Source organism: Antennarius striatus, chromosome 11 (genome assembly GCF_040054535.1).
Source record: "Antennarius striatus isolate MH-2024 chromosome 11, ASM4005453v1, whole genome shotgun sequence".
Classification (NCBI taxonomy): Eukaryota; Metazoa; Chordata; class Actinopteri; order Lophiiformes; family Antennariidae; genus Antennarius; species Antennarius striatus.
This window is the reverse complement of record NC_090786.1, coordinates 20,211,062-20,228,592: the sequence shown is the minus strand read 5'-3', so window position 1 is coordinate 20,228,592 and position 17,531 is coordinate 20,211,062. Positions and strand designations below refer to the sequence as shown.

Genomic DNA, 17,531 nt, shown 5'->3' with positions numbered 1-17,531 from the left:
TGAGAGCCGCAGACGGCCGGTCCGTGAACGCACCACGAACACCTCGGCTGGTGTGAAGTGGCCGCGTTCAGACTTTTATTGTGAAGGGGCGGCGGCTCGGCCCCCGCGGCTCTGCCCCCGCAGCTCGGCGGCGGGGGCCGGCGCTGCTCGGTGCGGTGAAGTGCTGACAGGACGCGGGAGGAGGAGAGCAGCCGTGGGGGCGCAGCGCGACCAGAACACTGGATTACCACGAACCAGAGGTAAGCGCGCTCCTACCGGGGATCCTCCTCCTCCCGTCCGGGACACCCCACGACCCAGGTCCGCTGCTGACTTTAGTTATTATGATGCGTTATGACCGGGTGACATGACTTTAGTAATTGTGTTGCGTTGTAACCGGGTGACATGCGTGTGCGCGTCCGGCGGACTTCCAGCGCGTCTCCGCCGTGGGACACTTGCTGCAGTGGGGATGGATCTGCGCCCCGCCGTGGTGCCGCGCTCTGAGCGGCCTGAGCGGAGCAGACGCGTCTGGGAATTAGACGCGTCTGGGAATTAGACGCGTCCCAACGGGATATAAATGTAGTGACGGTAAAGGCTGGTGAAATAAACCACAAACTGTGATGGTCATCCATCGGGGTGTGTGTGTGTGTGTGTGTGTGTGTGTGTGTGTGTGTGTGTGTGTGTGTGTGTGTGTGTGTGTGTGTGTGTGTGTGTGTGTGTGTGTGTGTGTGTGTGTGTGTGTGTGTGTCCTGATCCATGCGCAAACAGGGACGCTGTGACATCAGGACCAGGCGCTCCGTGGAGAGCATGTAAGGCGGAATGGAGCTACTTGGAGCACTGCACTGTACTTCATTTAACTTTGCGGTTTTAGAAACAATAAAGTCTTTAACTTTCTGATTCCATCCACAGATGGAAATAAAACCTTTAGCAGATATGAAATTTAAAAACCCTCCTAACAGGAACAAGTCGAGTAGCTTCCGTGGATTGCGCCTCATTGAAATGATACAAGTGTGTGTGTGTGTGGGGGGGGGTATTTGTTTTTATTTACAGTATTTTCTTGACAATAAAGCGCACTTTCATTGAATGGGCTATTTTAAACCTTTTTCCATGCATAAGGCACACTGGATTATGAGGTGCATTTAGTGTGGAAAATACAGTAGTTCAGTGGATCCACGAGGTCACGTGTGGATTTGTGTTGAAAGCACTGGTGGGTCTTGAAGATTTTTCCTCCACTGCTGATGTTGTAGTTTAGTGTATTTCATTTTCTGTTTTTTCTCACATATTCAAAGCAAAGACTCACTGAATACCTGTGTGTGTGTGTCTGTGTGTGTGTGTCTGTGTGTGTTCAAGGTTGTGTCATTATTGACAGAGTGGACCAGAATGGAAGCGTCTTGGTAAACCTGGTGAACAGGCCTGTGTGGATTTACTCACATTTTAGTGCTCCTGCATGCAAATGTCAGAGGATTTGACAGTTCCTAGAGTTTCACATCAAAATGTGAATTTGATTAAGAACAGTCTAATCACCAGGGACTAAATTAAATGAATTAATACAATTGTCTCTAAAGTTTTTACATTTTTAAGTGTCTTTAAATGTGTTTCTGAATCCGACCATCTTTGCCCACGGAGCGTTGACACGTTCATTCATGATTTCACCACAGAATTCTTTCTCACTCTGTGGAATCGGAGAAACGGGACACGAAACAAGCTTGATAAAATATTAACCACAACACAAATAATTAATCAAACTGCTTTGCAGACTGAAAGCGCAGCACTCAGACTGATTTTCTCAGGAATACTTGTAATTTCTGGGTTCCACTGTGCCAGAATATGAAAGGACTGCACACGTAACACAGACTGGGTGTCTGTGATTGTGTTTGCACAGAAAGATCAGGGCCCCCACTAGCTCCCTGTGGGTTAAAGAGGTTTTTACAAGTGTTATTACATTAAAAGTGTGTGTTTGGTCACGCAGATACACAGATACAGTCTCCACAAGACTAAAACACTCCAGGTGTTGAACTCCTGACCTCCAGGTTGAGTCAACAGAGCTGCACCTTTACCTGATAGAGCTACTCGTTCGCTTTAAGTCCACTAGAAAAATGAATTCCACTAACAGCTGAGCTGCTGTGTGCAGGTGGAGCCCATCCATCAGTCATGTTTGTTAGCCCAAAGCTACTTCCTGTCAGTCAAGAAGTCACCAAGTCGCCTTTGGCACATTGTGTTGTCTGAGTAGAGCAGATGAGAGGGAGTTTGTTGCAGCAGTAATACAGTACTGTATATGTGAATACTGTATGTGTTAATACTGAATGTGTTAATACTGTATGTGTTATTACTGTGTGTACTGTACTAATACAAACACTGAGGTGGATTCATTACTATTCCGGAGTTTTTAAGGAGTGTCATTGTTTTCTAGAGTTATGCTGACATCTTAACAGGTTCTCCAGGTAGAAAACGTGTCTGCAGTCAGAACTCCATTTCACTCAGCCACTTGTCTCTTTTTGAGAACCTTAAATGTGGGTCAAAGTGCTGCCTGACAAGTCTGTAGGTTTGACAAACAAGAGATAACCTGTGGAGCAGCGATGGGCCCGTCGGTGTGCACCGGCACACGTGTTAATATTTGATGTAGCGTGTTCAGAGTCAACTTACACGGATCCCCTAGATGTCAGAGGAGGAACACTCGGGTTCATGAATCTCCAAACTGAATTTCCAAGATTTGTCAGGGTCATCTGGTCACCACATCGTCCAGTTGAGGTTTTCTGAGATTGTCTTTGGAAGAAAAAGTGAAAAGACTCAATCATGAAGTGAGGCTCAATCTGGGCTAACTGTATATTATATATTGAAAAAGAAATTTATAAAAAAATTGTTAAAGTTTTGTATCTCTAATTTGGATGATACCTGCAATACTGAGACAAAAATAACCCATAGACATTCAGAGTCTGACTTGGATCCAAGTAATCCTGGATTTAGAGATCCAGAATGTTTACATTTGTAGGGATCACAGAAGATTCATTTCAGTGAGATAAAAAATAATAGTGAGGCAGGTTTAGCAGAGCAGATTCTAGAAGTCAAATTTGGTATCTTTAGTCGGTGAAATTATGATTTTTCAGGAACAAATGTTAGACCAATAATGACACCAGTGTGGTTCTAGTTCTTCTCGGTGTGATGACATCAGGAACAAACGGAGATTCTCAGCAGGGGTTTGTTCTCCGGATGTGTTCTAGTTGTGATGTTTCCAGCGTGTGAGCCCATGTGTTTGGAATGACGGTTAAATTCTGACTGTAACATGAAGATAAAGTAGATCGTAGCATGATAATTTTATTCTTTTGTCTAAGCTATATTTTTTTAAATATTCATTTTTCCTGCCAGAATGAAATAAAGCCTCCTCCTCCGTGATGCTGGACATCAGCCTGACGTCTGGTCTTTAGCGTTAACACACGGCTGTGGATCAAACCGGATATTTCAGCCCAGCACCAGGTTTCTGTTTTCACTCCATTAATGTTACAACAGGTTGCTTAGCAACCCCACCACCATCGCCACCCTCTTGTCCGCTTTCCTCCATCTGCTGCCGCTGGCTGATGTGAAGTGTTAAGCTCTGGCTAGTCGAGGTCTGGCCACAAAGAAGCCCTCTATCACGAACACATGTAAACAAGGCAGTGAAAAGACATTTTATGTGCTGGTGATGGATTGAAGCAGCACTGCAACACACACACACACACACACACACACACACACACACACACACACACACACACAGACGTCACACCTCCACCCTCCACTCTGTATGTCAGCCAGATGGACAACAACAGCATCCCAGCAGTTGTTGGCAGATATTTTAATAAGGAGCAGCATGTGTCCGTACTCATCATCACACAAATGATGCACAGCATGTTTATAACTCACTCACCACATATAGAGTGTGTGTGACATGTAATATCTGTGCTGTTATTGACGGAGCTGTCTGGACGTGACGGGACAGGGTTGGATCGGACCCACATTCCTCAAATAGATGCATGATGGGGGGGCCCCGCTCGAGTCCTGCTGTAAACCCATTCCACATGAGGATATCTTCATACCACTTAAAATTTCTGGATTATCACATCACTGTTTATATTCACGTTTACTGATTCAATTATCAAGTAGTCCTGTCACGCAGGCGCTCACACAGTTATATAAGGAAACACAATCAGAGCTTCCAAAACCACATCGGAGTCAAAACATCCATCAGAGACCAGGAGGCGCTCTCAGGAGGTTGTCAGCAAACAGTCAGGATGAGTCTGTGTGCACAGCTCACTATCAGGTGATGAAGTTAAATGAGCACCACGTGCATTTTCATTTATACAGCAGAACCTGGAGATACGAGCTGCTCCACATACGAGTGATTTGAGATACGAGTCGTCGCTCTGTCCATGTTTCTGTTTGACATACGAGCAAAATCTGAATTACGAGTCGTGTTTCAGGACACCGCCGCTAGTTGGTGGATGAATACAACATCAGTGAGACGGTATCTCGTGCTTTACCGCGTGTTGGCGGATGGATACGACATCAGTGAGACCCGATCTTGTTCTTTACCACATGTTGGTGGATGGATACAACATCGATGAAAACCGATCTCGCTCTTTACCACATATTGGTGGATGGATACGACATCAGTGAGACTGGATCTCGTTCCTTACCGCGTGTTGGCGGATGGATACAACATCAGTGAGACCGGATCTCATTCTTAACCGCGTGTTGGCGGATGGATACAGCATCAGTGAGACCGGATCTCATTCTTTACCGCGTGTAGGCGGATGGATACAACATCGGTGAGACCGGATCTCGTTCTTTACCATGTGTTGGCGGATGCATACATCAGTGAGACCGGATCTCGTTATTTACCATGTGTTGGCGGATGGATACAACATCAGTAAGACTGGATCTTGTTCTTTACCGCGTGTTGGCGGATGGATACAACATCAGTGAGACCCGATCTTGTTCTTTACCACATGTTGGTGGATGGATACAACATCGATGAAAACGGATCTCGCTCTTTACCACATATTGGTGGATGGATACGACATCAGTGAGACTGGATCTCGTTCCTTACCGCGTGTTGGCGGATGGATACAGCATCAGTGAGACCGGATCTCATTCTTTACCGCGTGTTGCCGGATGGATACAACATCGGTGAGACCGGATCTCGTTCTTTACCATGTGTTGGCGGATGGATACATCAGTGAGACCGGATCTCGTTCTTTACCATGTGTTGGCGGATGGATACAACATCAGTGAGACCGGATCTCGTTCTTTACCACGTGTTGGCGGATGGATACAACACCAGTGAGAACATGTGTTCATGTCACTTTTGTGTTTCTTTTCATTCGTTATCATTGTTTACGTAACTTATATATAATTAATTATGCACAGATAAAGTCTGCATGTCTATTGGTTGATGAAAAATGTTTTTTTTTAAATATTTTAGAGGGTTTGAGGCTTTTTTTCAAGGCTGCAACAGATAAGAGTGATTTTAGTTATTTTAAATGGGGAAATGTTGTTTGACTTATGAGCTCAGTCACTGAATGAATTAAACTCGTATCTCGAAGTTTCACTGTTTTCCAAAAACACCCACATGTTATTACAAGGACTTTGTTTTTCTGGTGGTTACTGAGGGGTTTTTTTCCCCCAAAATGACATCACATCTCAGTCATGATTCCTTATCTGCTCATTAACTTTTAAAGAATTGTAATTCTATCCTACAGAAGCAAACCCTACGCTCTCTAAGAACCTCCCAAAGAGGCATGACAGGGCTACTTGAATATTCAAGTGGGCGATCCTCCCTCTCAGGCCTGTGATCTAAGCGTTGTCACTCTTGGAGTGTTGCCCGAGGTGTTAAAATGTATTTTCCAGAGCGAATGTCAGTTCAGCGGCGTTCTTGTTATACCTGCTCTAAAAGCCTGGGAAGCACTTTAGAAGCAGACTAGCTCAGCATCTGGGTCTTCTCTCGATGCTGCAACCTGCATGTGCAGTATTTAACCCTTTAAATCCTTCCAGGACTTTGAGACTTATACATCATAAGTTTGATATTATTTCCTTAAAAACCTGATGCACACAATCAGACACATGCATCTGCATTTTGCATGTGAAAAAATTCCAGATTTAGCAAAAATTTAACAAATTAATAATGATTTACACATATTTAAGTTATGTTTACGTTAGGATAAATTTGTCCTAAGCCCTTATTTTCCAAAAACTTGATTTTTCTGACAATTACTTCAGGCTTTAAAGTTGCTTGTTGTTTTTTGTTGTTGTTTTTTTGCATTTTAAAAAGAAGCTAATTGCCTGTACTTTATATAAGAAAAGTTAGGGTGTAGCCAGCACTCACTGATAATGTAATATTCCATTGCATTAATAACATTTGCTGTGTAAATCTTTTTAGCCGTTTTCTCTCCTCGCTGAACATTTCTGGAATGTGTATTACAAAATCCCAAAAATGTTTTCTTGTTCCGAGTTAAAATCCTTCCACCACGGCAGCAGCAGCTTTTTCTTGAGTCTACGCAACATAAATGTAACCCGGAGCAGGAGCTGTATGTCATGAGTGCAGCAACAGACCGCTGTTATCCTCTCTTTGTGATATTGTAATCTATCTTGTAAAAGTCTTGTAAAAAGGTGTTAATGTTCTATCTGTTTGGTTTTGTATTAATGCTGCACACAATGGGATGTTTCGACATTGCAGCTCTGTGCTGGAGTCACGTTAAAGAACACACAGTGTCAGGTGAGGTAAAAAAGTCGTAACAGAAAACACCCTGTTACAGCTGAAACAGGACTGTTGTGCAAATTTACCTTCTGATACATTGACTGAACAATTATTTCATCATCGTGTTAGAAAAGGCAGATTATTCACTCCACTGGTGAATAAGTAAAGTGCTGCAATAATCTAGAAAAAAAAAATTCATATAAATACAGGCGCAATGGGTTCTAAGAGGTTGTTCGTGAGTTGATTTGTTCATAAGTCATTAATTAAATTTCTATTACCACCATTTGAGGTCATTTAAATGTCATTACTACTCTAAATACTAGAGTACCATTACCTAATACTTACCAGAAACAATTACAGGTGATACAAACAACACATGATGAATAAAATACGTTCCTGTAATTTGGAGTAAATTTGTTCTCGATTACTGTAAATGTCGGTTTACAAAAAAAATACACAGAAAAATAATCAAGTTTGAATCATTTCACTCGACTTAACGTCTGTCTGCCACAAATAATGGACTCTGACAATATTAGAAAACCTTTAAAAGCACATAAAACATGTTACTGTACAATAAATAAAAAAAGAAAACACATATTCATATGCAGTAATCCCTCGTTGTACCCGCGGTCAATGCGTTCCAGGACCACCTGTGTAAAAAGAAATTCCGCAATATAGTGACAAAATATTTATTTTATTATTTACTGTGATTTAACATTTATGAACCCTCCCCATACTGATATTTAACCCCCTTCTATCTGTATCACCTTTTCCCTCACTCTTATAGACTGTTTAAAACATTTTTGTGTACGCTTTGTAGTACATGGAAGTGCATTGCGTTCTGTGAGTCTTGGAACGTTGCTCAGCCAATAGCATGCGCGTACGGTATCACGTGACTACCTACTAAAAATTTGCGATGTAGTGAAGCCATGCATCTTCAAGCGCGAATAAGCGAGGGATTACTGTATTGCACGTACTGTAGTTCCAATATCTACCATTAGGCGTCACTCATGATTCACGTGATCAGTTTACAGTAAACTTTTGCTCCTTATAATTTAATTCTTGAGGAGAAGAAGAAGGAAACACTTCAGGGAACAGCCAGAGTCAGCTGTTGATGTTGACGATCCGTTGTAGCATGTAGCTCACCTTTAGAGAAAAAGAACCCTATTCGGCGAGGGTTGTGGCAGAAAGAGGAACTGCAGGACAAATGGCGGATATGGCAGCGCATGTTTGTTCGTATCTTCGAATGTTTGTAAGTTGAATGTTCATAAGTTGAGGACTACCTGTGCATCACAAAGAAACAGGGTTTGTGAATCAGTTTTCATCCAGCATCATTCAACCCATCCTTGTAACAGTATGTCTTTATATGAGCTCAGATTTCACCGATACAGGAAAGAGTCAGATTTAAAATTCCAACAACTGCCTGACAATAAAATACTATCAGATGAATCTGATACTGTGGGATCGCTGTGTACCAGGTCTCTGCGTTGTACATGTAATATTTCATTAGGTGAGGTTCAAAGAATCCAAATGCAGTGAAGCAGGATCCATCCAGACTCAGATTAAGCTCTTCCCATTATCAGCTGGGATGCGTAATCCCTCTGTGAGGCCCGTGATGACGGCGGCGTATAAGTTACATACATTTCCTTTTATGCTGCAGTTGTTTAAAATGAACTTCAAATAGCTTGGTAGGGGAATGCGTAGAATGTCAGACTGCTGTCCAGCATAGAAGCTGTTTATGGAAGAGAGCTTGGAGGGTGGAGGGAAAACGGAGTGGGGGGGGGGGTCTCTGTAAGCCGTTGCTCTGCGGCTCGAGCCATGTTTGGAGCTCTCTGGTTGGACCCAGTCGGAGGTGGTAGCTGCTGTGGGCCCTGACGCTTGTTGACAAAGCAGAAGTCAAACGGTGTTACGTAACGCCGCTCTCTCTTTGTCTACAGCACAGCTGAGTGTGTGATCAGAGCTGTGTGTGTGTGTGTATTCACATTAAAGCTGAACGAAACATCCCACTTCAACCTAATGAATCCCGGCCTTCCCTTAGTTTTCTTAAATGCAACGCCAACCAATCAGTGTGTGTGCTTAAAATCAAGAGACAATACTTGTAGGATGCTTTATTGGAGACTTTATTTATTTATTTACAGGGTAACGGCTCACCCGAGTCCTCAGAAGATCATACATTCTGTCGATAAGTTCATCGACATGACATGACAACAGATTTTCAAAGGAACCTGGTAAAATTATGTTGTTGCAAAAGTGAAAATCTCAAACGGCAGAATTATATAAATCTAGTTCTTTGTTTAGTGTTTGGTTTAAATTGAAAATAATTGAAGAATGAATGAAATTGTTGCTTCTTGAATCCAAAATGGCAAAAACACTCAACATCTACTTAAATAGAAGACTGTGTGTTTCCGTGTATTTAAATTAATAATAATAATAATAATAATGATGCTAATAATGATATTATAATAATAATAATGTAATAATAATAACGTTAGATAATAGTGTTTTTAAAATGAAGCGGCTATTTGAACACTGTGTTCTGGATTGTTTGTTGGTGTCTAATCACCAAATAGATTTTCAGTCAGAAAGCTGACTTGTTGCAGCCCTGCACCGGTTCATAATGATTATAATGATCATAATGTTCATGATGTTCATAATGATCATAATGATCACAATGTTCATGATGTTCATAATGATCATAATGCTCATGATGTTCATGATGTTGACTGGTATTCAGACGGTTGAGTCATCGGACGGTCGTCGGTCTCTCGTCTGCTCGTCCTACAGAAGCATTTTTAGGGGTTAGGATAATTTTATGTCACGGTCTGCGCAGCTGCTGAGGAGGTGCCACATTCCCAGGTGGCACGTGGTGACAGGTCCTCCGGGGGTGCGCCTGTTGTCAAAAAAAACCAGACCCCCTACGTAGCGAGGATCAAGGTCAAAGCAGAGACCGAAGCTGCTGTGAGAAGACCCTCAGAGCTCGGCCACAAGTCTCAGAAGACCTCAGAGGGACCTGGTTTACATGGACTAACAGCTCACTGCACACAGAATCTAGTAGGTACCGCTTGTTGTCGGAGCCGTGGCAATGCTTTGGGGCGATCGCAGCCTTCTGGAGTTATTTCTTTTGGAAAGGTGTTTCAGCCCGGAGGAGCACTGAGTTGGATGCAGTGGAAGTCGTTCACTGGTTTCATGAAATCTTGACGGATGACATTAGTGCTTCAACAAAAGTTTTTGTCCAGATTTGTGCATCTGGATCAGAGGACGTCTGAGCTCAGTCAGATTAACGCTCACTGCTCCATGCTATGGAAGGATTTACAACATTGTTTGAGTCCTGGTCTGTCATTTTTATGTGCCTGCTGGTTTAATTTAACAATACTAGGTCACGGTGAGGCGGTTCATCATCATCGTCTCACTTCAGCCCACTTCTTTCCATTTTAAAAGCACATTTACTTGTTTTTGTCCTTGGAGATTAGGTATTGGTGAATCAAGGAGACCTAAAACCTTCACAGAATGAGGGCGAAATTACATTTCTGCAACAGTTTGGCCACTAAATCTCCTCTTATTTTACTATTTGACTCGACTCAGGCTCTGCTGGTCGTCCCAGAACTCCCGCGCTGCTCTTTGCTTTTTCTTTTTCGAAGGCTGGATGGATGAGGCACTGCCCAGCTTCGCTCTGAGGCATCTCTTCCTAAAAAGGCCAAGGGTGCCTCTTGCTTTCGTGTGTTTATACAGAGAACCGAACTCTGTAAGCTGTCATCTTCCCTTTATCTATCATGTCAGACGGGATAGAAACTCCCCAAGTCTCTCTTCATGCTGTGTATTCACCATTTTAGGGGTTCATGTAGGGACAGAACGGAAGTGTGTTTGAGATCAGTGTAAGTGCTCGTCAAAGGAATGTCTGTTAATGGTTTTGGAAATGAGATCATGAATGTGTGTCGTCTCCCTGGGATGCAGGAGGTCAGGAAGTAAGTTCATCTTCTGAAAGAAAGAGTGGAAACAAGTACGGAGTGTGTCAAAGGGTTTTGCTTTGCAGCCCCACAGGACTCGTTTGGAACTGTTCCCATTTTCCCCATCCACTTAGACCTATTTGTAGACGTTTCCAGCTGGAAGACGAGTCCCCCCCCCCCACACCCCCGCCTGATCTACTGGTCGGCTTATTTACCCCCATATGTAAACAGAGCACACACACACACACACACACCGTCCCACACAGCAGAATGGAACCAGCCTCGCTAGAATCTTCAAGGACAGCTTTTAAAACTGATTTTATACAGCAGATCCTACATCAACCGTGTGTGTGTGTGTGTGTGTGTGTGTGTGTGTGTGTGTGTGTGTGTGTGTGTGTGTGTGTGTGTGTGCGTGTGTGTAGAGCTGTAATTCTATTGGTTGCATCATTGAACATTACCGCCCCACTTCCTGCAAGCTCACACTTCTGTTGATGTGAGGAATTCTTAATTCTTAATGAACATATAACACAGACGCTACGCCCCAGAATGCAACGCTCCCAACTGCATATTAAATATTATAAGGAAGTATTTTGCTATGAGTATTTTTGAGAAAAAAGGGGGTAGGAGTTTATCAAGTTTACACTTCTTCCTACTCCTTTTCGGACATTGTTCACATTTTTCCGGTGTATTTATTATTATTTATTAATGTTATTTTTGTTGTTCGAAATAAATTCATTCATTCAAAATCGGGAGTGATTGAACTCATTACTTCTGCTCCATCTCCAGGATGATATTTTACAGAATATTACACTCATTCTCTGCTGTAAACCTCTCACCTGTCACCTGCTTTCCTTTGTCAACACTGGGTTGAATGTTTGTGTCGCTGCTTCTCCTCCAGGCCTCTCCAGAAGAGGGCAACGACAGACCGGGTTCAACACGCAGTAGGTCTCCTGTTTGTGGACGTGTTCAGAACGTTTTTACTTCATTAGCACATGAAACATAAACATGTGTGTGTGTGTGTGTGTGTGTGTGTGTGTGTGTGTGTGTGTGTGTGTGTGTGTGTGTGTGTGTGTGTGTGTGTGTGTGTGCTGGAATCACAGGTCCCCATTCGGCGTGCGCCGTCAGGATCACGCCTCTCACAGCTATGAAAGGCTCTCCTGACCTGATTCCTGCTCCAGGTGGGTGATGTATCCCTCCGCCTCAAAACGCTTACATAAACTAGGACTCTTCATGCTCACAAATAACACTTAGAAGTTCAGTATTTTCTGCACTATAAGGCGCACTGGATTATAAGGCGCACCTTCAATGAATGACCCATTTAAAAAAATAATAATAATAACTCCACATATAAGGCACACTGGATCGAGGTTACAGCTGAGAGTTGGGAACTCATCTGAGAACTCAATGAAAGGCCTGTTTTAAAACTTTTTTCATGTATAAGACAACTGGATTATAAGGTTTTTTAGGAAATGAGAGGCTTTTAGGTGCGCCTTATAGTGCGAAAAATACTGTACACTTTAAAACTCACTTGTTAACAATGTAGAATTATTTTAATATCCAGCTGCTCCACTTCCATGTCTGACAGTGAGATCATAGGATGTTGATATGATGGCCTGGTTTTGATGATTCACTTCTATTTCGGTCATGTGGAGCATCAGAAAGCAGCGCTCTACGGCCGCGAGTAACAAAGAGGAGCTGTGTCAGTGACAGATTTGTGCACACACACTCAGATCTGGACCCCAGTCGAGTGTGCAAAGGGAAAGGAGTGGTGACCCTGAGGGCGACCCTCGTCCACATCGACGATGAAGGCCACGTCAGCGAAGAGCCACACGCCATCACAACGCCAAGTAAGACCACAGCTCCTTCTTAACAGCTGAAAAATATTCTTGCAGGGGGGCGTGAGAAGAGGACACTGTGGTGCAGAATGTGGAAGGAGAACGTGAGCGTCGCTCTAATTTAGAAAGTGTTTCGTCATTTTTTTTATTTTTTTTGCTGTCGACATTCCTCGCATTCCTTTCGTAGTTGTTTTTGATGTCGTGATGATGTAACCTATCATGTTTTGAGGTGTGTGCTCATTGGCCGGACAGTGAAGGGTGATTGCCCATGTTTGTGTGCGAGTCAAAGCGCTTTTTGTTGCAGCCTGCCTACGCTGCACTCTGGAGCCGGAGCCTCCACTGTGGGCCCGTTTGTGACGTAGAGCCGGACTGGAGGCTGGCCAAGGCTTTTGGGGGGACATGCTTTAATTGTTGTAGAGCCTGAATATAAAAGGCCATTGGAACAAACAGCCTTTGCAGCTCTCTGAATAGGCGCTTTTGTTCTTTTGACAAAGTTCAGAGATTGTGGGAGAATCTCTTTTTTTTTTTTTTTCCTTTCCTGGGAATATTAACATCTCTGTGCATGAAAACCAGAAAAATAATGAGACTTATTTGAGTAGGAATCAGCTGTTGGGATGCACCGGTGTGTTGTTACAGGATAAGTTGTTACTTCTAGTTGTTTTTTTATAGTTTTGTTAATTAATTCTTACTGCGCTGACTGATTTCGTTGTGGACTGTTTTGTAGGCGGCTGGAGCAGCCAGATTAATGGTGACAACTCTAAAGCAGGACTGGCTGAAGGAGGCAGCAGCATCACTGCTGATTTACCTCCAGTAAACAACACCCAGGGGCAGGTATGTTGACTTCCACCCCGTTTAGCCTCTGTGAGGCCTCTGTGAGGCCTTTCAATTCTAAGAACTGCGTCCGGTTTTTTATTTTTATTTGATGCCACAAATTTTCTGGGCATTTCTCTTCTTTTGTGTTACTTTCAGTGGTATTCACCACAGAGCATCAACGAGAATCAACCCCCGTCCTCCGCCGACGTCCAGAGCTGCTTGGCCGATGCGCCTGGCTCCGTCTACCCCTGCACCAGCTCCGTCAACCCGACCATCGTCCTGCTGCAGCACAACCGAGGTGAGCAGTTTCCAGAAGCTTTCAAGTCCATCGTAAACTTGTTTTTATGTGTGTGTGTCACCGTTTTATGTGCTCTCAGCTTGGTTTCGACTGTGTGTTGTCTGTCATTCGTCTCCCGTCACCCCCCCCCCTTTGGTGTACATAACCTGTCCACTGAACTAATGATTCGCGTCTCGGTCACCTCACTCTGTTCTGTCCTCTGTCTTTGTCTCACAACAGAGCAGCAAAAGCAGCTTTTGTGTTCTGAAGGTATGCAGCAGACACCTAATATCTACAAATTTTTATGGCAGTAATACTTTTGATGGTTGTATTACACCTGTATTTATGTAATAGGGTCAGATTATTGTCAAACAGAAGGAAATAATGAATACCGGTAATAATAGAGACTGAATTTATCAGTTTCATGCAAACGGTTACGTTTTCTTCCTTCTTCCACTTAATGGGTTATTTTGAATCACCAAATTTCCTCCCTCTCAGTCAGAGTAAAAACTGTTTAAAGGCAGCTCAATTTTCCCACCAGGGTGAGGATTTCTTTTATGTTTCTTTAATTAGATTTATTTAATTTAATATCCATTCCTTTTCTAAACGAACCTGTAATGGAGCTCACTGTTACAGTAGTCTGGTGCAATTGTACAATTCTCTGCGCTGTCATCACGCGTTGAGTGAATGACAGGAAGTGAAACATGGTATTAACCTGTTACTATTATTTTGAATAACCGACTGTGTTCCAGAACTTTAAAAAATATTTTTGTTTCCGTTTTCGTTCCTTGAACCGTTTCTGATCACCACTAACATCATGTGACATGTTCTCAACAACTAGACAACCTAGATTTTGAAGAATCTTTCCAAAAGACGCACAAACAAGAAAGTAGAAGACATCCTATTTCTATAGTTACTACACAATACGTTTCATTTATCTGTTTTATGGCATAGCAACACATATTTTCCTGACGTATATAATAATCAGACCATCCCCTCTTTAGTTTGTACTCTGAAATACTTTTAGTGTATCACAACAACAAAAAAGAAAAGTAATATATACACAATATAGATAGATAGATCCAGACTTTTGATTTTTCCTTTCCGTCTGTTTTGACAGAACCCACCCCAGAGAGGGACTTGGGCTCCCCACCTGGCAGAGACTCGGTCAGTCCGGCCCCTGACATGGACTGGATGAGGCAGCGGCTGTCGCCGCACTCCCCCGTCCCTCCTGCCTTCAACAAGCCCATCGCTCCTTTACGGGTGAGTCCCCAGTCGTCCCGTCGGATGAGGGCTCGTCTTCGTGCTGCAGATGTTTGGTCGGTCGGTCAAACTAAAACACACACGTTGTGGTTTCAGAACACAGAGAAGTCCAAAGACTGGTACAAAACCATGTTCAAACAGATCCACAGAATACCTGGTAAGAGGAAACTTCTCGTTCCAGTTTTTTGTATCTTTTATTTGAACATTTGTTTGTGTCTCCGCACTGTGTGCACACTGCAAATATTTATTTAGCAAATATAATTGATGAGAAGGTACAAACAACAAACAACAGTTAGTCCTCCACTGGCATGAGATAATTGTACCCAGTAAGACGTGTTGTTCTCATCTTGTTTAAATCTAACAAAAGATTTAAACCACTCAATCTGAGCTGCTCTGCTATGATGATTATTATCTTTTATATATATTTATATATCAGTATCTTTTTCAATTATCTGATGGCCCTGTGCTATTATTTCTTTTATTGATTGTGGTAGCTTCCTATTCTGGGATCAGAATACCTTTTTCATCTCTCAATAAATAAATAGATCTAAAAATAAGTAAATGCAGTATATCTAAGTAAATATATGTATATCTAAATCTTAATCAATACGTTAGCTTGACACTTTTATTTTCACTCTGCATCAAATAGCAAAAACGTATAGACATTATCCACCTAATTATTCCATTTATACCATAGGAAAATGGAAAGGTAGAAAAAAATCCAGGATAGAGACGGAAATCTGCAGGCAGCACCAAAGAGTAGCTGAAATAATAAGAACTCAGACGGGCGTCAAATGAACAAAAAGGGTGTGTTGAGACCCGATGGAGGGGTGTACTCTATTTAGTGACATTTAGTGACTCTATTTAGACATTATAAGGTGATGTTTCAACCTAGTACTGCACTCAAGCATCCAATGCCATTTCATTCATCTTGAAATAAAGCCGTTTATCCGATAATGAGCTCAACTTATTATATGTAACAGACATAATTATGACTAAAGTAACTTCATGGAGTTCTAAGGTGGTTAATCCTAAACCGATTACAGTTGTTTGCAGTGTGTTCCTGTTTGTGTTTCTGTGTTATGTCACATGTGTTCTGTCTCTCCATCACTGTGCTCAGAACCTATTGAGGAAAACCCTTACCGCCCCACCTACATTTTCCCTGAGAACTATGACATTCACATGAAATCAAAAGGTATCCGATGGCAGTAACTCCACTCTTGTTGGCTTCACTAATCTCGAGCCATGCCAGGCTCTTTTCAGTGATTTCAGCTGTGCTAACACTCTTCCTGTGCTTTTCCTCTCTCATGAAAACATCTGCTGCGAGTGGCATTTTGGTCTGAGGTGTTCAACTACAGTAGAAGATTCCATCTGTGACATAAACACTCATTTCTCATATAGCTGGGCTAACTATGCAATCATTTCTAACCTTAACCCTAACAGAACATGTTGCTGTAAATATGGGACCCTGGAACGATCTGTCCATACTAACACTAAATACAAGCATACATAAACTCAGTGTTTCCATGGTAACATTAATAACCTGTGTAATGCTCTGTAATATAATATACTTTCTAATCAATCTTTTCACTAATGGTACTGATTAGACTTATAAAATCCAGGCCTCAGCATGGTTTACTGTACATAACGCTGACATGTTGTCAATGATAACACAGAAAGTCTTCCAGCGTCATTCGACATTTACTAAACTGAATGTAAGAGCTGTGCCTTTCTCTTCCTGATGTTACTCCTCTGGGCTTAAAAGCTTCAGGTCGTTTCTGTATTATTTTAAGGGATAAAAATTGCCTTTCTAATAGAACTGTCATCATAAGGAAGGCAGTCTCTGGGTGTAGTGTGCCGTTTTGACCACTAGATGCCGCTGTAGTCCTTCTTTGAGGCACCGGACTGAAGATTGTCCTTGCTTTGACTGCTTGGATTTTGACACACCTCAAGAATTCTTTTGACCATGTACAGCAGAATTCTGTTGTTTTGTCACCAAACTGTGTGAATGATCTAAAATCTATGCTTCAAAGGGATCCTGAATGTACCATTTATTACCCTCTTGCCCCACAGGGCATTACTTATTCAGGACGTTCATCGATGTCCCAATCCATTTTTAGCTCCGTAATGCTTCCCATAAAGTGGTTTGATTTGTTACACCTTGATATTGTTGAACTTTTAATGCATGGTCTAATGGAAGGTGTGAGCCAAGGAGGAAAATAAAGGAAAAAAAAGTGTTTCTAATGTCTTATGAATTATTTAGTTATAGGCAAACAATAAAAAAGATGGTCTACAGAAAATGATTTTTGATTATTGTCTGCCTTCTATCAGATAATGGACCCAGCCCCTTCGGTTATGTGGAAGACGGTGAGTTGTGGAATTATTTTTCATTTTTGATTCAATTTAAAAAATTTTAAAAACAACTAAAAAAGCAATTGAAAACTGTAACTCATTCATGTCATCCCCACCAAACCGGATGGTGTTTTCAAGTCAACAACTTGAAGAGGATCCAGATGTTTCTGTCACCTCTTTTTTTTATTGCTGCATTTTTCTCAACCTTAAATTATTGGACATAGTTTCATGAAATTTGATGGAAAAGTGAAGAATGTGTCAAAAATGGAACATCTCAATTTCCAGCAAAATGCCTCTGCAATTTTTCTTCCACTTACTTGAATCGAACCATCAATCTTTAT

At 42.2% G+C, this 17,531-nt stretch overlaps 1 protein-coding gene across 6 annotated transcripts in view; it reads left to right on the top strand.

Moving 5' to 3' along the window:
* The first annotated feature begins 135 nt into the window (after nucleotides 1-135).
* The window catches only part of LOC137603357 (sorbin and SH3 domain-containing protein 1), a 43,882-nt gene continuing 26,486 nt past the window's right edge, over nucleotides 136-17,531 (top strand). For 3 of the 6 annotated variants that reach the window (XM_068326722.1, XM_068326723.1, XM_068326720.1), the window contains exons 1-10: nucleotides 138-239; nucleotides 11,549-11,591; nucleotides 11,751-11,828; nucleotides 12,381-12,497; nucleotides 13,210-13,316; nucleotides 13,455-13,596; nucleotides 14,696-14,838; nucleotides 14,935-14,995; nucleotides 15,959-16,033; nucleotides 17,170-17,205. In XM_068326722.1, coding sequence (XP_068182823.1) covers nucleotides 11,795-11,828; nucleotides 12,381-12,497; nucleotides 13,210-13,316; nucleotides 13,455-13,596; nucleotides 14,696-14,838; nucleotides 14,935-14,995; nucleotides 15,959-16,033; nucleotides 17,170-17,205 — 715 coding nt within the window. In that variant the 5' untranslated portion in view covers nucleotides 138-239; nucleotides 11,549-11,591; nucleotides 11,751-11,794. Of the gene's footprint in view, nucleotides 298-9,646; nucleotides 9,758-11,548; nucleotides 11,592-11,750; nucleotides 11,829-12,380; nucleotides 12,498-13,209; nucleotides 13,317-13,454; nucleotides 13,597-14,695; nucleotides 14,839-14,934; nucleotides 14,996-15,958; nucleotides 16,034-17,169; nucleotides 17,206-17,531 lie in introns of those variants that run through there. The other 3 variants (XM_068326725.1, XM_068326721.1, XM_068326724.1) reach the window with 3 other exon arrangements.